General features: G+C 41.4%; 1 protein-coding gene across 1 annotated transcript in view; it reads right to left on the bottom strand.

Moving 5' to 3' along the window:
- ptprq (protein tyrosine phosphatase receptor type Q) overlaps window positions 1-20720 on the bottom strand; it is a 33776-nt gene that overhangs the window by 10380 nt on the left and 2676 nt on the right. Inside the window, exons 4-37 of the mRNA XM_027273155.1 lie at window positions 19934-20064; window positions 19552-19681; window positions 19307-19460; window positions 19061-19167; window positions 18252-18349; window positions 17556-17724; window positions 17157-17417; window positions 16864-17024; window positions 14525-14642; window positions 13849-13954; window positions 12923-13037; window positions 11323-11392; window positions 11017-11213; window positions 10621-10849; window positions 10383-10511; window positions 10129-10275; window positions 9631-9794; window positions 8822-9326; window positions 8534-8695; window positions 8265-8444; window positions 8064-8171; window positions 7484-7765; window positions 7112-7393; window positions 6586-6706; window positions 6332-6486; window positions 6037-6182; window positions 5142-5313; window positions 3415-3735; window positions 3055-3330; window positions 2789-2940; window positions 2380-2521; window positions 871-1146; window positions 420-791; window positions 63-172 (exon numbers count right to left, since the gene is read on the bottom strand). Coding sequence (XP_027128956.1) covers window positions 63-172; window positions 420-791; window positions 871-1146; window positions 2380-2521; window positions 2789-2940; window positions 3055-3330; window positions 3415-3735; window positions 5142-5313; window positions 6037-6182; window positions 6332-6486; window positions 6586-6706; window positions 7112-7393; window positions 7484-7765; window positions 8064-8171; window positions 8265-8444; window positions 8534-8695; window positions 8822-9326; window positions 9631-9794; window positions 10129-10275; window positions 10383-10511; window positions 10621-10849; window positions 11017-11213; window positions 11323-11392; window positions 12923-13037; window positions 13849-13954; window positions 14525-14642; window positions 16864-17024; window positions 17157-17417; window positions 17556-17724; window positions 18252-18349; window positions 19061-19167; window positions 19307-19460; window positions 19552-19681; window positions 19934-20064 — 6248 coding nt within the window. The remainder of the gene's footprint in view (window positions 1-62; window positions 173-419; window positions 792-870; window positions 1147-2379; window positions 2522-2788; window positions 2941-3054; window positions 3331-3414; window positions 3736-5141; window positions 5314-6036; window positions 6183-6331; window positions 6487-6585; window positions 6707-7111; window positions 7394-7483; window positions 7766-8063; window positions 8172-8264; window positions 8445-8533; window positions 8696-8821; window positions 9327-9630; window positions 9795-10128; window positions 10276-10382; window positions 10512-10620; window positions 10850-11016; window positions 11214-11322; window positions 11393-12922; window positions 13038-13848; window positions 13955-14524; window positions 14643-16863; window positions 17025-17156; window positions 17418-17555; window positions 17725-18251; window positions 18350-19060; window positions 19168-19306; window positions 19461-19551; window positions 19682-19933; window positions 20065-20720) is intronic.

The following is a 20720-nucleotide window of genomic DNA, read 5'->3' as shown; positions in this document are numbered from 1 at the left end:
ACCATATTGACCATTTCTGAGAATAGCTGTGTTTGTAAAAAAAATAAATAAAATGAAATGACCTGCACAAGATATGACGTCGGTCCAGAGAGAATAGCTGGAGCGTCCCACACAATGCGAAGTCCTGTTGAGGTGAGGGTCACATTCATGTCACGGGGAGGGGCATCAGGGTCTGAGGGAGGAATGAGAAACGCAGAATGAAGTGGTTTAAATAACATCTGTGTCTGACTAATATTTATTAAAGATGACTTTAAAAATAATGTTTTTAAATTAAATATTTCTTCCAGATAGTGCATTAGCATATTAAAGACTTATCTGCATGCAGTAATACCACCAGGGGAGGTCAGATATATTATGACTAACTGCCAACTCTCCCCTGGCAACACAAAAATGTCATATCATCGCTGTGATGTTCTTACTTCCAGCCAGGGTGCGTGCATAATTCCAGTGTGTATATTCTCCAACTCCAGCACTGGTCACAGCAGCCACTTTGAAGCGGTAGTACCTGTATTTAGCCAGGGATTGAAGTGTGATGCTGTTCACATTGGTGCCGTTCGAAGCATTCACTGACACCGAGGCACTGGAGTCCACGCAGTCTGAGGTCAGTTCGTCCTCTGGCGCATCCATCTGCACGGTAGTTGATATGTTTTGTTCGCAAACAATTGAAAGCAGCTGTGAAATGATCTGGTACTCTTTCAGCAGGCCTGGGATAGAGACTGGTGGAGCCCACTGAAGTGTCACATTGTTAGGTGTGATCTCAGAGACGGTGAAGAAGCGAGGGGCAGCTGGGACTGTTAAGGGAGACCAGACTAATGTAAGTATTCATTCATATTCAGCCAAAATGCTACACATCACATGAAGACTGACTACCTGATTCAGAGAGAGTGGAAGCAGTACAGTTCATGCTGTCTCCGGGTCCTGCAGAGTTCACTGCAGCAACAGTGAGCACATACTCCTGGTCTGGTGAGAGCCCAGACACTACGTACTCCGGTGTGTAAGCCTGATGTGTGTAGGACTGCATGTCTCCCTCCGAGAGAATCTCATAAAAAATGATCTGCCCATTAGGGTTGGCTGGAAGTTCCCAAGACAGCTGAACTGAATCCCAGCTCACTCCTGAGCAAGACAGGTTCCCCACGGCATCGGACACTGCAGACAGAGAGGTGAGATGATGATGCTGTTATACTAGCGATAGGTTTGATTAGTATTATTTACTGTCCATTGTAAGGGAACCAAATTCAATTTCAGTATTCATGTAGGCCGCTACACACATGGTCTTTGCACAGAGACTGAATTACTGGAAACAAATGTGCAGTCTGCAGGCATTAGAAATCCTGGTACATATTTCACATGAAACCAAAACAAATCAGCTTTATTTTACAATCATGGTTGCACATGTCAGCAACTCTGTGGTAATGACCTGCTGTTCTTCAGGAGAATCACATTCGGGCTGTCTTGTGCTCTGCTGCTGAGCCCTTTTTCACAATGACACACAGATGTGCTTGAGAAAAAGATCAACAGTATCTTCTCTGCCTACACAAATTAAACTTCTTTGGAGTCGATTGTAGAATACAGACAATGCTTTACACCTCGTCATTTATTTGTTGGTTTACATCCCTTTGTTAAAAGGAATTGATTACTAATTGTAAAGTATCATTAACCTCATTGGCAAAACACAGAGATCCCATGCACAGCCTTGAGAGTGAAGGGAAGTGACTTCTTTACAGTTACTTTAATTCAAACCTGTTTTTAAAACAAATAGAAGGAAGTTTGTTTTTGTTTTTCTCAAAATCTGTAAGATTTGTGAACAGCTGAGGTTAAGGAAATGGTCAGTTTACTCTGTTAACAGACTGATAAATACATTTCAACATTTTTCACAAGTATGCTTTTTTGGTGTTGGACACAGCTTGATAGCTTTGGATTGTACACATTTTATACACTGTTGCCCATAAAGTTGGAATAATTTTGTTTACAGACACATTCCTCTTTTTATTCCTATTTATACACATGTGGTTTACTTTTCACTGTGATGTGTTTGACAGAGATTGATCAGTAAAGTTTGGAGAAGATCCTTTATCTATCAAGAATAAATCACATTGTCACTTCCATTGTTTCATGAGAAGTGGTAAAAAAAAAAGATTCCAACTTCATGGGCAACAGTGTATTTTAGAGGTAGATGAAATGTGCTGCAGCAGATGAAAAGTGTTTTGTTTGTTTTCATGTTTTTTGATAACCTGCTTTCGACAAATAAGATATCTTGAACATTTGAATATACTACACCGTAAACTTGGTTTTTAAAACAGGTACATTTGGAACCACAGTCTGTGAGTAGTAACCTAAATCAGTGTTACGTCCACTCTGTGTAGATAGTGTGTATTTTACCTGACTCATTAGTCGTGAAGGTCACCGGGCTGCTGAACTGATTCCCATGGCCAACTCTGGTGAAACTGTAAACACTGATCTCATAGGAACTATGAGGCCTGAAGCCTGATAGATACTCTGTGGTCAACGGGCCAGAGGAATTCTGCACACAAACAAATACACAAAAAATATGATATGTGAGTCAATCATCCAATTTTGATTACTGGAGTGGATTGTATCATCACACATATGTGCACATGTGCGTGCGTATAATATTACTGCTGAGTGATATCTGGAGTGTGAAATTAGAGCTAAAGTCGGTGTGACAGTGTGTATTCTGACTGAATGGATCTCTGGACTGTGTGTGTGTGTGTGTGTGTGTGTGCGCTGTTATTGTGGAATCGCTGTCGGTGTGTGAAATAAACGGTACCCTGTGTGTGACGGTGTGTGTGATGAGGTCTCTGATCCTGAAGCCATACTGTATCACCACTCCATTGGGCTCCAAAGGAGGCTCCCAGCTGAGCCACACAGAGACGGCTGTGTGGTTGTATATAATCAGGTTACGGGGAGGGGACATGGGGCCTGAAACACAGAGTTAGATAGACTGAAACAGACAATAAATACACCCATAGTTTTATAAATAAATGTCATCCCATTACAATATTAGACAAACTTCAAACCTGCTTTCAAACTAACCTCCTTCATCAGTGTGCAGCTGCAGCATCAGATAAGGTCCTGAGCCTTTACGCGTTGCTGCCGTAATTGAAAGGTTGTAAGCTGTGTATGGAAGTAGGTTAGTGAGGATTAACGAGGTGTTGTTGGTATGTGTTATGTTGGAGCCCCCTGGGCCAAACAGAGTCAGAATGTACTCTGTTATCTCCCCGTTGGCCTCGAGAGGGCGCTGCCAGACCACTGCGATAGAGGACGATGACACATTCCTAGTGGACACCAGCAATGGAGCCGAACTAGGAACTAAAGAGAAACAGTTTTCGCAATAAATACATGAACCACACCTCATCACACGTACATAAGTGAATGTTGTGTAGATAAACTCACTATCGTCATCAGTCCTCAAGTACATCATGCTGGTATGGTTGTAGGCAGGACCAGCACCAGTGGCTGGGGTAACAGTCAACACATATGGGAAATACTTCTTGAGTTTGGTGAATAGGTGGACATTTACATCTATGGTGACCTTGATGATCTTGTTGACAGCTGGAGTGCCTTGGTTGGATACATTTGGGGGGACGCCTGCCTCCTGTAAGGTGAGCAGATAGTAGGGACGGCCGTTTGGCTGTAGGGGAGGGTCCCAGCTGACGATGATGGCTGTGGAGGTGAAGTTCTGAGCAGTCAGGTTTCGGACCGAGTCACTTGGCACTGAAGAGGAGGATGAGTAGAATAGTGTTACTATTTGTTACTATTTTTAACTACCAATGGTTTAAAAACTGTGAGCCTTTTAATGTAATTTATTATACTATGAAATATGTAAATGAAGGCATCAATCAACTATACACACTGATGCTAGAGGGAAGATGAACACCGCACCAATCATCATCATCATTATCATTATCTGTCACAAGCACCATCATAATCATTGGCAGCATTGTTATTGCTAACAATATCAACAACAGCACATCAAGTAGAACAATATGGCAGGACATTACTTTACATAACACAGAAACACAGCAAAGTAAAACAGTACGGTAAACAGACAGAGAAACAACATCCTATGAAGCGAGTCCATTCAGAGACATACAGAGGTATTTAGGAAGGAAACTGGCACAATGAAAACCTTGGGAAACACAGGGGTTGAGGAGAAAATACTCATCCTGTTCATCGCCTCAGCCCCTCCGAAAATAATGCATGGTACACAGAGCAGAAAAAAAAGGGGGAGATGAAGGGTAAAAAGGAGGTAAATCTTGAGAGATCCATAAGATGAATGAGTGGAGGTAAGGGGCCAGGTGTGTGTGAGGGTCTGAGCCCAGGGGAGTGAGCCCCTGCTGGGCTTGGCTGTACAGGAGAGACAAGGTGCCCTGGAGATCCGGTGCTTGTGCTGAGAGTGGAGCAGCTAGAGCACAGGCAGAGATACAGAGTCAGTATGAGCAGTAACCATTCAGAGACAGAGAATACTTCACAAGCAAAATGTTAACGAGAAAAAAATAAATCACAACATACATGTACTGACTGTGATAAAGTGTGGGGCGACTGTCTGCACCATTTTTCCCAAAATCACATAAAAACAAAGAGATCCAGCTTCATGTACACTTCATGTGTCTCAGTGAGGATATCAAAGAGATTAGGTACAACTAAATACTGTATGCAAACGCTGGTTTCCATGGCAACAGCGCAATGGTAGCATGGGCACAAGATGAACTTTCTCCAAGCGCATGAGGCGCTGTTTTTGTTTATTTGTGTTTGTCTGTGTCATCATATCATGCGCTCTCTTTCTCTGTCTCTTAATCCCTAACAACCTTTGTCGTGCTTAGTAAGAGGAAACACAAACTGGCTGTCCTCAAGACACTGTGTCACAGGCAGACAAAAATAGAGAAAGTTTGCCAGACCAACTGTCATCTCCTCCTTCAATCGCAGAGTTTTTATGTAATTTTTTTTTTTGGAAGTTGAAGAGTTTGGAAAAAGCGTGCAGACTTGGCCCTTCAGTGAGACCTAAATCATTCTTTGCAATAACTATCATGTGGGTCATGTGTAGCATTTCATGTTCATGTCTATTCTGTTTCACTTATAGTGCATGTGGGACTGTGTTAGTGTGTGCGTGTCTGACTGACCGTCCTCTGGTAAGAACAGATCTAATGGCTTGCTCTGGACTCCTCCATCCCCCTGCACAGTGCTGGAAGTCATCCACAGGCTGTAGTTTGTCCCTGCAATCAGCTGAGTCAGAGTGTAGGAGTGGGCTGAATCAGGAGACGCAAGGGCAGGTAAGTCTGAAACGGGAACCCTCTTTTTGAGGTGAAAAAGAGTGCCAGGGTTATTTCCAAGCACTGAAACAGACATTTAAACACGAATAATCAGTAATCTGTACAAATGAAAGGAAAACCCAACATTGAGTGTTTTGGTCAGGTGTGAGTCACTCCAATTTAGTCGCTTTTTTTAGAGCAGTGTTTTGGCCACTTAGGAGCAGCAGCAAAAGCTGCAAACACATCACAGGCATTATATCGACTTATAAAGTTGATATGTTGAATGTGCTAGAAATCAGCTATGAGTTAGAAGGAGTTAGCTATTTATACATCCAGCAGACACAGAGCAACATCATCATTCATTTGGAGTCTACCTATCGAATATAAGTTCAATATTCTCTTTTTTACCTCTGTTTTGGTCTCCACCTACTCCTGAGAGAAACATCTGGCTCTTTAGCTCCTAAACGTTCCACTATGTACCAGCTAGTTTGCTGTTTGGTGCTATGCAGATAGCGTACACTGAATTTTCTTTTAGATAAAAACTGATGGAAGTCTATTGAGAGCAACCAAAACAGGAAAGCTGTGGGCCAGAAAAACAAAACAATGTGCTGAAAGATGCTAAAATGCAATGTGTAACCGTGAGGAACAGGATAGTTGGGTGAGTGACACATTTCACATTACACATAGTCATTTTGATATAGAAATATTGATTAGTGCAGCTTTAATTTGTCACCTGTCTGTATGCTGTGCATACAGTACATCTCACCTGTTCATTCACAGTGTTGCTATCGTTGTAGTAAATGGTGTATTGTATGATGATTCCATTGGGTTCATTGGGCGGGTGCCACAGCAAGGTTACAGAGGAGACAGTCACATTTGTAAAAGTCACATTCTGCGGGGGATCAAATGGTTCTGAAAGCCAGGGAGCGAAAACACAAAGGACACACAGATAAATACTCAGTATGTGAGAAATGACTCATACAAATGCATGGTGAAGAAATATTTTGTATGTGAGGATGATAAAGTTATCTGTCAAAAATGCTTAAACAATTATCCAGCACCTGCATCGGTGGTTGAGAAGCTGATGTAAATCAGTACTCCTCCATCACCCAGTCTGGTCCAGCTGGAGACGGATGCATTGTAGCGACTCTCCGAGTCTACATTAATAACCACTGATGTCTTTGTCACATTCTGCCACACCTCGGTCGTTTCGTTCCTAACAAAGAGAGCAACCATTTATATTGTGTTTTGTTTTTGTTTTGTTTTTTTCAATAGTGAGTCAAACAGACAGACAGACAGAGATTAAGAAACTCACCAAATTCTGACAATGTAATAGAGTATTTCTGAATTGGCTTCAAGTGGTGGTTCCCATGACAACTCTATCGCATAGTCTGACAACTTCTTGGCATGGAGGAACTGAGGAGGGGTGTCTGGAGCTGAGATGCAGGAGAGAGACTTTCCAGTAACATAACAACAAGCATGAGTATGGCCCATCAATAAAGACACTGAACTGAAGAGTCATTTGCAACGGGCACATAAGAACCTCAGAAGGCCCCTCATCAACATGCCAGGGAGAAAACAGGATATTGCCCTGAAATGAAGAATTGGTTAATTGTGATGACTTTTGTTGTTTGTGCTTCTCAGTCCTGATGGGAAACCCAAGCCTCACATGGCAAAAAAAACCTGTGATGTAACATCATTAGCAAGAGCTGAAACAGAGAATTGTAACTGAAGAGGAAAAGACGAGAGGAAAGTCAGATTTAATCAGATTCCCTTCACACGTAATTGTGCCGTATGCTGGAGCTGAAAATAGACCCTTCCCTTTCCTCTTCCCCTCTCACCATCCTCCAGAGTGGTTATGTTGAGCGGCTCGCTGCTGTAGTTTCCTGGCCCGACACGTGTGTGCGCTTGCACCATGACGCGGTAATGTGCATACTTCCTCAGATGTGTGATGTGGATGTAGTTGGTTGGGGAGGTGAGGTTCAGGTAGTGACTTGAATTCCAGAGCTCCAGGCTATAGTGGGTAATCACGCCGTTAGGCACAAGAGGAGGCTGCCAGGTCACGTTCACCTCGCTGGGACTGACCGACTCAAAAGTAACGCCATACGGAGGACTTCCTGGGACTAGAGAGAGAACACAGGAAGTTGTCGATATTGTTACTAAAGGTTTTAATATATGTGTATTTGCATGGGTGGGTGCATCCATCAACATACCGTCCTCTCCAGACAGCAAGTATAAAGTGTCTGACGTTTGGTTGCCGTAGCCATAGCGCGTGTATGCCCTCACAGACACGTTGTAGTAAGAGAATGGCTTCAGGTTGATCAGAGCGATTCTGTTAGAGGATGTGTTCATCACTGCAGAGTAGGATTCATTCTCATACATGACCTCGTAATATTGGATCACCCCATTCGCTTTATCTGGTGCAGACCAGGTCAATGTGGTAGTGGAGGGGGTGGTGCCATCCACGGTGAGGTTCTCAGGGGGAGATTCAGGCTCTGAGGATGGGATGGACAAGAAAAATTAACTACAGAGTAAGTATTATAATATCACTTTGACAATGAAATGTTGTGGGAGGCCACTGTGAGGCACGTGCTACACAACACTGGTCACCTACAACTATTTAACATTAGGGACACAGCTGCACAAACACATCACTGGATGCCTTGGTGCTTTTTCTGTAGCTTGACAGTCGAGTTTTAATTTAGTTGCACTTTTTAATCCATGACAGATTTATTGATCTTTTACTTAGTCAAACATGTTTGTGTATGTATACAGTTGATGTTCAGCACATACCATCCTCTAAGGTTAAAACAAAGATGTCATCTTCCTCAGACAGAGAGCTCTCTCCCACAGCTGTAGATGCAGCTACACGTAGCTTATAGCCAGTATACTTGTCCAGATCTAAACATTAGAGCAGAGACATTTAGCATCAGACCTGTGTTATAATGGTTATAATGATGGCATATAACTGTGCAGAAAAGGTGATGACTCAACCTGTTATCAGTATGTCAGTGGCGTTAGTAGCCCAGGTCAGGGCCTCATTAGTGTGCAGCTTGAGACCATAGACAGTGTAATGTGTGATCCGTCCATTGGGGTTGAGTGGTGGGACCCAGCTCACTAGTATTGAGGTGGAGCTGATGTTTTGATAGGACACGTCAAGCACCGAGCTAGGGACTAAACAACATATGTGGTACAAGACATTATATTATAACATGTATTTGTGTTTTTATAGTTAATGATTATTGCGACATTTGACCACTCACCCTGCTCCCTGGTCTTCTCTGTGATATTTGCTGCAGGACCCTCTCCCACAGTTGTGGAAGCAGTGACCCTGAATGTGTAATCCGTGAAGGGACTCAAATCTGACACCAGGTAAGACAACTCCTCAGACAAAACGTCCACCACCTCCTCTCTCACTGTTACACCTGCAGAATGTACACAGAAACATATGGATACACAAGACCACATGCACACGCACACACACACACGATTCATAAGCACTCAAAAACAGATACAAATCCTTTAAGCAGTGTTAAAGCAGTGTCTCCCACCTGTAGTACCAGAAGCTCCTGCACTGCGTGTTGAAAAGTGTCCCGTAATTGATTTATCATACGTGGAGAAGCGTTGCTGACCTGGGGTCAGGGCCGATACGGAAGTACCTGAGGATACATCCCCAGCGTGTGTTTTCCCCATCAGCCAGGGTGGAAGCGTGGCAGGTGGCACAGAGGTAAGAGACAAGGCAGAGGTCTCAAAGACTGTAGAGTCAGTAGACTGAATATCTGTGCTGTTAGAGTGTGAAGCAGAAGTGTGACTGGTGCTGGGCTTCTCAGTGACCGTGGAGTCAGCAGCAGGCTGGGCATCGGTGTTGGTGATTTGGTTAGTGGAGTGTGTGGGGTTGGAAGCAGTCACACTAGTGGGCAGTGTGCGATCAGAAATAGTGGCTGTGAAAGTTGGCGGTGATGTGACCAGATCGAGCTCAGCATCTCTCTTACGTCGCCCAGAATTCTCATGGACACCAGGGGGAGGTGTCTCATCTTCATTCGAATCAGTGGTATTCTGACGGAAGAGAAATATTCTCACTGTAGTTTTTTAAGTCATCAAACTGGGAGCAGAGATTCTCAGTTATATTATATAGAGCAATGTCTTCCTGAATCAGCAGTAGTAGAGAGCAGACATAGCTTGAAAATGACCAAAGGTAACATGTCTTCAAAGGTATTTGGGTATAAGGGCTCAATATCAATTTTAATTTTTTACTATCACGGTTATCATTTTACTGGTTCAGCATCAGGTTACTAAGTTGTGCTAAGCTGTGATGGGATATGTTTATTGCCATAGTACAGAGCAGTAACATCTGTCTTACCACTTCTGCAGTGAGGGTGATGTCCTGCAGCAGAATTTCGTCGACCAGAACCTGCAGTCTGTACTGGGTGATCATGCCGTTTGGCTCGGCAGGGCTTTTCCAGCTCACAAGGACTGAAACTGAATCCTCAGCTACTGCTACCAAATCCTGCACTGCACTGGGTGCTACTCACACAAACAATAGAGAAACAGACATATACAGTAAACACAAAGAAACAAACACACATTAACAAGGCACCACAAACTCATAGTTCTCAGTAGCTTCAATATTGAACTGAAAGCCCATTACTTGTTTAATCGATTAGCCAAGCAACAGTAAAAATGCATCCCTCTGTTTCACATAATTGTAAGCAGAATATTTTTGAGGTTTGGACTTTTGGTTGGATAAAACAATCTATTTAAACAATTTTTATTTAATGTACAAAACAATCATTTGGTTAAATAAGAAGTAGTGACTCTTGCAGCCCTGATATTCATCGAAATCTAGTCTTGACCTCACCTTCGGCAGGTGTAATTACATCCATGTCTGCCGATGGACCCACTTCTCCAACAGCCTTAGCTCGGACGGCCACTGTGTATCTTGTGTAGGGGTTCAAACCAGTGAAAGAAAACCGCGTCTCTGATGTACTGTTCTCATAGATATATCCTGGGATGAAGAAGAAATATGTATAAAATATATATAAAATATGTCAATATGTCAATTTAGAGTTTAATCATGCATGCAAGTGTGTTCATGAGGTAATATTTAATAACCTGTAGGACCATAAAGGTAGACCACATAGGTGAATTTTCCTGTGATAACGCTGGGAGAGCTCCAGGACATGGAGATCGATCGAGATGTCATTTTTATTATGGAGAAATTTTGTGGTGGATCTTCTGGGGCTGTCATACACAAACACATAGAAATTATGATTTTATACATGCAGTAAATACATACAAAATGCAAACATAAATCTACAGCCTGGTTTGCTTCTTTTTTTTTTTTCCACACCTGACTCGGCCGTGCGGGCCATAGTGGAGGCCACCTGTCCCTCTCCATCGGAAGTGAAAGCAGATACTTCAAATAGGTAAGAGGTAAAGGGTTGTAGCTGATCAACTCCAACTGAAATGGGCACACTCCAAGAGGCTGCAGGGGGCACGGCAGAGAGGGTGATGGGTGGAGATGATGCTGTTATCTCCAAAGGACTGAGAGTTGCACGGGAAAGGATATCCGCTGCATCCTAGAAGTACAAAATCATCAAGGACATAAAGTATATGAAGTATTTCTAGCCTTATGTGCAGATGGCCGACCTTGTGCCTTGGTAATATCTATAATCTTGACAGAAAAAGAACATTTCACAATAACAGTTCAGTTAGGAAGACAAAAGGTGATGGTATAATTCAGTACATTGCAGTGAGGCAGCGCCACGGACATGATTTCCTCTGCGTTGACCTCCAGTATGCGGACCTGTCCAGCTTGATAGTTTTTAGCTTTGACAGCAAACTTTGTGATGAGGCCGTTGATGTGGCGCGGCAGGAACCAAGTAAGCATGACAAAGCTTCTGTTCAGAGCAACCGCTGTCAAGTTGGTTACAAGGCCAGGGGCTGCAGGGAAAGCACATGCAAATGAGTGTACACATGAACATACATACAGTACGGTACTTTACTGTTGAGATCATGATGCAAGTGTGTGTGCATATGCTTGAATACTCACGGGACTCAGCGGTCTTTATGTACAAAGATCTGCTGAAAGCTCCTATTTCACCTTGAGATAATGCTGCTACCTAAAGGGACAGAGAGAGAGACACACAGAGAAAGAGAGAGAGAGAGAGAGAGATGGTAGGTATTACTCAGAATGATTAATTCATGTTCCTGTCAATAGGGCAGCCATCAGATCCCGATTAGTTACTAGTCTCAGGCAGTGATCACACTGGAACAACCCGATGTAAGCAGTGATCCTAGTAACATACGAACAACAGGGATACAACAATATACATCAGGTACTTTAACCTCATGTAAACAAACTCTAAACTGCTGCCTAAATGTTTGATTTTCTCAAAGACTTAAACAGAATCAATCAAATAAATGATGATTTAAGACTGATTATCAGGCTAATGGGGCATTTACGGACAATAATGATCCAGAACTTTAACTTGAACCATCCATCTTCAGCTTTCATTACTATATATTTATACTGGAGCTCCATGAGAAACATATTTCACAAAAATGGCAATTTATGAAATAATAATAAGAAAAATATCTGCATTTCTAACTTGTTACAGAATTTTTCTTTCTTTTTTGGCTTGCATAAAAAAGATGCAATACTAGCAGAAAATCAGACATCAGAGGAGTCTGTCCAGAAAGGTAGCACAGTACACAGCACAGTGCAGTCTAACGCCAATACTTGAATGGATATTATATTCAATTTCTGGTAATAGATCCTCCTCAATCTTACACACTAAATGCTTGATTCCACTTGTTTTCATTGATTTTCTTGTCCTTCAGGGCAGACTGTCTTGTTTACTAGAAAATACAGTAAATAATGCACAAAAGACTCGGGTGGCAGTTTGTTGCAGCTCACAGTATGTATGATTTTCACTGCTCAAGTGATAAAAGCATTAATATAACTTTTTTTAGCATGCCATATATTTCGGCCACAGCAGGGGAATGAAGTTGCCCTTGAACTCAGCTCTAAGTGTGGTTCAGTGGGGCAACACGTTCACAGGTGAGATGTAGTAATATGATACACACCCACACACCCACACACACACTCACACACTCACACACACACACAAATACATTATGCGTCGGTATAATCATGGTGTGTGTGTGTGGGTCTCTCAGAGTCCATTTGTATGAAGGTCATCGTGGGTTAATGAATTCTGAAAACTAATAAGCACGCTCACATTCAAGCTCAGTGACAACAGACAGTGGAAAGAGCCAAGGCTGATCCATAGATCTGTTTACCTGATTAATAATGCAATCAGGATCAATTACAAGTATTCAGATCAAGAGAATAGTCTCGTTAGCTATTGTAGTGTTAACTAGCTACATTCACATGAACATACATGTTTGTTATGAGATGCGACACAAAAACCTAGCTGGTGCTAGGGTGTGTATCTGCCAAATATAAATATTTCACTAAATATATGAGTTGGTTATGTGTGTATTACCAGTCCAGGAAATCTTTTTTGATGTATAAAGGTTTTATTGTTTGGCTACTGTTATTATGTTTCATGGCTTCACCAAAGCAAATTCATATCGGCTAAACTGTAATGGCAATAAGGTTTTGAATCTTGACTTGTGTATCCTACCTGGATGTGGTATGTAGAACCTGAGGTGAAGTCAGTGATCAGGATCTCTGGTATGTCCAGGTATTTGGTTACTCTGGTGAAGGCGGGATCAGGGTAGGGACACACCTCCTTGTACCTACAGGAAGAAATCAGTCTGTGAGATAATCATCTCCCAACTCATATTAAACATTTCTGAATTGTTTGAAGGACCTTGAGGATCAGTAATAGACAAAAAGAACACTTTGAGCAATGAAGAACATTTACTCAAGTACTGTAGTTTTAAGGTAAGGTATGCTACTGCCAATATATTTTTTGTGCACATTTTGCATACTCTTTTTTTATACAAAACATAGAATTAGTCTCTTAAACCTGATGGATTGTCAATTGAAAGACATTTCTGTCTTATTATGTCATTTTAGAGTTTTTGAAGGATTATTTTCTGACAAAAAGTTAACAGAAATCCACCAGGGCTGTAGTTTTTTTTAAACATTTTTTAACATGCCTAGCAGAAGACTTAATGTAATGTTGTAGGAATATTGGATGAAATACTTGTAATGGAGTATTTTTAAATTGTATATTGGATGAAATACTTGTAATGGAGTATTTTTAAATTGTAATATTACTGCTTTTACTCAAGTAAAGGACCCGAATGCCTGAGAAAAAAATGTGCAATAGAACAATTATGCACACAGAGGCCTGAATATACATAGAAACCAAGAATATATAGTTTACAGGTTTTTATACAAGTGTAATTTTTTTTAACACACCATGATATTTATTGACATTTAGTATTTGATTTGTATAACTAGTAATTATATATTTAATAATTTTATGATCTTATGAAGACCTCATTGGCAGTTGCAACTGAACTGAGTTTGTATGTGGACCCACGCAAAGACCAAAATAAATCTTGAATAAATGTTTTCTGAGAAGACACAAAGAATTACCTGATGACGTATCCGTCAATGTCGGCATCAGGTGGCATGGTCCAGGAGAGCAGGATACCATTAGAGCCCACAGGTGTTCCTTCTAGGTCTAAAGGTGGACCAGGAACTGGAAGAAAAAAAAGAGAAGTGTGTGAAAGAGAGAAGAGAAGAACAGTCTCTTTCCTCATCGTCTACTATGTTCAATACCATCAGTACAGCGGAAATCCAACACCAATATTTTGATAAATAACTTCTGTATATCAGAATTCAACAGAACACAGTACCAGAGTCATTTGAAGAATAGTTTTGTTGTCTGTGGGGGACTGATCTTCCCAGTGTGTGTGTTTGAGTGTGTAGACCTGAGTGAGTGTGTTTTAGGCCCAACTCGGATGAATAAGGCCTTACACAGCAGTGGCATTTCACTGACATTCACTGCAGACCCATTCATCCTGCGGTTCAAAAGCCCGGGCTTAAGTTACCTAAGAGGAATTAAACAGGGCAGGGAGTATACCTCCACACACACACAAACACTCACACCACACAAACACATCTACTGTACTAATTCCTTCAATGTGCGTGTGTGTACATGAGCTATACAGGGACTGAATTAAACAGCAGAGGGCAGACAAGAACCTGATGACACTTTAACACCCAAAACAAAATCATCTATACAACTACAACAAATAATGCGTCTCACCACTCAGATTGGTATTGATCATGCGGCTGACTCCAGGGCTGATGTTGGAGGAGGAGGAGGAGACTGCTGTGACCGTTGCAGTGTATTGAGTTCCTGGACTGACATTCACCACGTCAGCCTGTGAACAGCAAAAGACAAAGACCCGGTCACCACATAAGAGCATCAGTAATATCCTGTAGACCAGTCAGTGCCAGTCCTAAAGCCATCATTTTGTTTTATACATTTAAACTAGATGTTATTTAACAGTATTAATTAAGTTTTCTGTTAAATACTTTTATACCAGAAATACTGATCCTGGAATTGTCAGTGTTTTGGCTTGGCCTACATTTTTTTTCAGTAGATTTGGTAAAATTTGCATTCACGCTATTACCCTTCTGACTGGCAGAAGTTGCATGTTTAGAGTTTTGCTATTAGCTTTCTATCTCAACTTCTCTGCTCATGGGGTGTGTCCTTTAAAGTTGCCTATTTGTAGTTCATACTTCACCTTTTTCACAGTAGCCATTTTGACACGAAATAGTAGGATTAATGCAGGTGTTTACAATGCTACTAATTAAGGTTCAGTTCCATTTTTTGCAAGCAGAGACTTTCCAGTGACACCAACATGCACCACAGCAGCACCCATGACCCAGTTTGACCTGAATGGAATGGGACCTTAATTAGTATAATTGGAAACACCTGTGTTTATCCACTCTTACTCATCAAAATGGCTGCTGTGAGAAAGGTCTATTGGTTACCATTACAGGAGCTGCAATTATTTTTGATAATGCATTATCAGTCTGATAATTCATTTCTTGATTTAGTTGTTTTGGTCAACAAAAGGAGCGGAGGGAAAAAACACCCTGAATTTACATTAATAATTAATTATTGCTGTTTTTGGCAACAGTCCCAAAAAAAACACACACCATGTTTACTATCACATAAGACACAGAAAATCAGCCAGTCTTTGGAAAATTAAAAGCTGGAATTTAGGCAATTCTTGTTTAAACAATTATTTCAATGCTTTGGCTATTAATTTTGTGTCAGTCAACTTATTGATTAATCAACTTGTTTCAGCACTCTTCCAGTATTTATTTTTATGTGTAAAATGTATGGATATAGTTTGTTTTCTTTCAACCTATTCACAATTTTCTCATTTCTATCATATCTAGCTGAGGAAAATATAGTATTTCTCTGAAAAATGAATAAATCTAAATGACTTTGTAAAACTCTGCAATAACCCCAGGGGCACTCAGCCTTCTGTTTTATTTTGTAGCCTATTAATGAATTACCACAATTCTATTTGAAGCAACAACCCTACATCCTCGACCATCTGTAGAAATACAAAAGTGGGTGTTTGTGAAACGCTGACAGCTTGTGCTTCTGCCTGTGTTTGCACTTGTTTGTACCTTTATATGTTAGTTTGTGATTGTGTGGCACGAGCGGTGTTGTCTGTCTGCAGTCTTTTTTGCTTTAGTTTGTTTTGCAAGTGGAATTCGCATATAATTGCCATCAAAATGTCACAGTAATACCTTATGTTACCTCACAAAAATATGACCAGGAATTTCCTCTCCATCTGTGCATTTCCTCTTCACGAATTGTATGCAACGGAGTATATATACATTTACGTGCACGGCAATTCTAGGTATTGAGAGCTGTTTCCTTACCTGTGAGTGCCTCAAGCAGAGTGTGACCATCAGGATGAGTAAGAGGAAGGCCATGCTGGGTAGCAGAGTTAGTTAGTTTAAACACTGCAGGTTAGAGGCCTCACAAGCAGACCTGCATCCAGTGTTAGTACACAGTCTTTCTACAGGTAATCCACTGAGATGAACAGGGATAACTCCAAGTCTAGAAGCTGGTTAGTGGCATGAGTAAAGGTCACAGGGTTAGTTGTCCAGGCATTTGATATTAAGGACTCTTGGTCTTGAAGTATTCCAAAATTTTAGTGGCAAGCCAAAGAGGGCAAGTAGGTCCTAACGTTCTCCCTCTGGTCTCTCTCACTCTCTTTCCCTAGAGAGAGCTGCTTAAGCAAATGAATGATTCAGGGTTGAGCTCATGAAGCCAATTTAATAAATAATGAGATCTATTACTCAGCTCTGTGCTCTGTGTGCTCTGTGTGAGTGGTGTGTAAGGTTACATTTTGGGGGGCATCTGACACCTGGCAGTCGGGAGGAGCTGGTATGGGGTGGGACTTGGTTGAATGGGAAGAGAGATATTGCATGTATGTTTGTAGATTTGGTATCATAACTCAGCTGCAAGTCTAGAGTTGTCCAAGCTTTGAGTTTATCAGGTGAAAAAAGGTGTAAATTCACTAGTGTTACTGCATCTAAGCAGTGTGTGTTTCATTGAGCTTGTGTGTATACCTGAATGTATCCATCAAGTGCAGGATGCACCGTAACATTTCCCTGGTCTGGTTGCAGGTTGACCTGGTAATGATCCACACACCCTGCCGCCTCTTCCCAACGCAGAGAGAATGCATGTGGAGACACATTCAGGACACGTACTCCCTGTACACGGGCTGGCACTCATGAATAACAGAAAAAGGAGAAATAGGTGTCAAAGAGGTGGATCACTAATTTAATGAAGTGTCAATCAGGGCATGTGATACTGTAGTAACAGGGTGTTGACTGGTGCAGTTCTAAGAAATATCGTCTACCTGTGGTTACAGCCAGAAAGGCAGCGCTTCCTGCTGTCACTCCTCTCACTCTCTCAGCGCTCACATTGTAACTGCAGCCATCCACCAGCCCTGTAACCACGGCAGCCTGCTCCTCCTTGGGTATGGTGTGTGTGTTTGTGACTGAGTTGTTGGTTACAGTGACTCTGTGGAAGTCAAAATCTCCAAACGCACTGTCCCAGCTTACAGTGACTGAAGAAGAATTCATGTTGTTTAAACGAAGGGCACAAACTCCTGCCGGGCCTGGAAAACAATTTTTGCATAGTTTTAGTATTATTTCTTTTTGTGTGTTATAAGGGGATAAAGCTGTAACTAAGGAATCACCAACATGATTTTCTATCCCGACACGCTGTATTGAATGTAGACCTTTGTGTCTCTTACGTGTGCTGAACTCTCTGTGGAATGCCTGACTGGTGTCTGAGCCCAGCACACTCTGAATGCTGATACCATAGTCCGACCCTGGAATCAAATCCTTGATCTCATAACTTGTGCCTTGGACAAGCACCTCAATCCACGATTTCCTGTCCATGGACTGCAGGCCAAAAACAAGCTGTAAAAAAACAGAAAGATTTTATCAGAATCCTTTTTTTTTTTCTCTACCAATCCTGTGTCTCTACCAAAGAGAGAGGGGGAGATGAGATGGAGCAAATGGTTGGAGGCTGGAATTTAACCCAGGCTGCTGAGGTGAAGCTCTACAAGGTGAGCTACCAGGGTGCCCCCAATCTCTCTCGTTTATTTCTATTAATGTGGGTTTGTACTGTGAGTGCATGTAATGTGCTTGGTCATTCTTCCTGGCCATGGCTCTGTGGAGGTCATGCATCTTTAAAAAGTTGGTAACTGAATCTGTGGTGCGCCAACAACGGTTGCTGAGTAACCAATAGGTGAGTGCGGAACCTGACGTGAGTGGCCTCATTCGTTAAGAGGAAAAAAGAGAAAATGTGAGTAAACAAACGGCGAGGACAGACAGATCATCACTCACATCTGTCTGCGAGTTATTGCAGCATAACAACCTTTGATGCCTGTCTCTCCTTCGGTGATTGCTACTTGGATTTGGACAATGTTGTAGGAAACACCTACCTTGTACCCCTCCACCTGTCCCAGTGGTTGTCTCCAGTTGACAAACACAGACGTCACTACCTCCTCTGACAGGGCCACTTCCTGCGGCACCTCTGGGACTGGAGACAAGATTCCCATTAGCACACTGACACCATGCCCTGACACTTAATCATTGTCGCCTGCCCTACTGGGTTATACACTTGTGAATAGAAGTGTGAAATTAACTTCTTTTAATTACTTTTTTAGGTAGAGATACTGCAGGCAAACCCAATTTACATTTACCTTTACATTTATGTGAATAATTTCTAAAACATTTATATTTTATTATTATTTAAAGCACTGTTCAACAGCATTAAAAACAGATACTGAAGACAAAGACATACATGCATAATGTCCTTTTTACCTGGTTCCTCTGCGGTTCAGAGCTTGTACTCTGATTTCTTTGGGACAATGATTTATTTCAAACCACCATCCTACTCTGACACGATATTGTAATAAAATGTTATCAGTGAAGCGAACAAAGCCTGAAACCAAAATGCAAGAAGAAATGAGAAAAATAATTTGCTTTTACCCAGAAACCTGCAGTCCTTAGAGATATCTCTGAATTCTTTCTTTCTAATACTGTATGTGATGGGGGTTTTCTTCAGTCATATTTGCATGTGTATGCTCTCTTGTGATTGTTTATTTCCTGCTGCATTAATTTTGTAATCCAAATCATTTTCTCTCTCTCTCTCTCTCTCTCTCTCTCTCTCTCACACACACACACACACACACACACACTTGCACACACACACACACACACACTCACGCTGCACATTTCTTAAACTTACTAGTATGTAGAATAATAGTAGTCGGTTTACTCCTTCTTTCCCCACTGGTGCTTATGGCTTCAATTGTATATTGGCTTCCTGGAGCAAGGTCTTCAAAGCTATAAGATCTGCGAACATGCACAGAGTTATTAAGCAAAAGCTTTGAGTAATTCATGTTGCAATTCGCTGTTATTATAAAAGAAAGTTTTGATCTGGTGTCTGGTCTCTTGAATGATTTGTGTACTGGCTGACAGGCGAGAGACTGACCTGGGCTCCTGATGAGAAATAATCAGCTCTTGATTGGATGTTTTGTTTTTGATTGACAGAATGAGTCCGCTCACCACTCCCCTGACCATACTCCAACGAATGCATATGGATGTTGTGGTTTTACTGACGAGAGACACCTCCACTGAGCTGGGAGCTGGTGTATTTAAAAAAAACATTACACGTAGCAGTTAGAAAAGGAAGATTGAGAGGTGTGTGTATGTGTCCGCTCCTGTGTGAGTGTTTACCTGCAGTGATGTTGATAGTGACGGGAGAACTGTCTGTAAAAGACTCCTTCTCTGTTCGTACTGCAAAGTGGTAGAGTCTTCCTGGTGCCAGACTAGAAAACGTTGCACTCTGACTAAAAACTTTCTGCACCTGGAGCACAGGAATGATATGACCAAAGACTCTTATCATCATTCTTACAGTGACATTTGCTGCAGGGGAAGAGAAGAGTTAACATGCTAACTACAGGACACCATGAATTTCCCATGAAGCAACTGCTGATTAGTGCAATGCTCAAGGCGTAGTTTCTGACTTTGACAGGTACTCTGGGAAATCAAATATTAGCCTTTGCAAACCTGTACCGATAAAAGCATTCACACATTTTCAGGATTTGTTTTGGTATACCATGTGTGAACGGTCGCAGTTGAGGCAGATGACCTCATAGCTGTGAGCTTGTCCTTGTGCTGGATCCCAAAGAAGCTCTATAGATGAATCTGTCACCACACCCTCCCTCACTCTGTTCGGAGGAGCCAGACCTAAAATGACAAACCATATCCCACAATCCATACTATAATTATTCCTCTGACATAGTGAAAATACTAATTACCCCTGGCTGTCGACAGTAGTGTTGTACAAAAAAATATAAAGATCAAATTTAAAAGTCATAATTATAATAAATAGGACACAAGATATAAAAAGTATATTTAATTTGTTTTAAATAAGGTCTAAAGATGTTATTCTGTAATCCACACCATCTGTCATATTTTAGTTTAGCATCGTTCTTCATTTTGTGTTTGCCACAAAAGCTTAACTGATGGGCTCATTATAAGATGCAATATATTGCAAGATGCAATAAGATAGATTAGATACAATATATAATATATAATAACTGTCTTATAGCTTGAAGACTGTCGCAAGGGTCAACCAGTTAAGTGATGCCAATCTTATAGTGGAATAATTTAATTGCTGCAGTTTGCGCAAAGATGAGGATGTGAAAAATACTTGATGCCTAATGAGGATAGCTACTGTAGTACAAAAAAAGATTAGTGGCAATCTCCAGATTGCAGTACAACAAAGAAGGCTCAAATTTGCAATTTGAAGCAAATGTGAAAATCACAGCTGCAAGAATTACTTCTCTTGGTACATCATCAGAAATTTCTGGCTGTCAGATAAATTATGGTTATTAGAAAAA

The sequence above is a fragment of the Larimichthys crocea genome, chromosome XXI (genome assembly GCF_000972845.2).
Source record: "Larimichthys crocea isolate SSNF chromosome XXI, L_crocea_2.0, whole genome shotgun sequence".
Classification (NCBI taxonomy): Eukaryota; Metazoa; Chordata; class Actinopteri; family Sciaenidae; genus Larimichthys; species Larimichthys crocea.
Note: the sequence above shows the minus strand (reverse complement) of the source record. Positions and strands in the feature narration are given on the sequence as shown.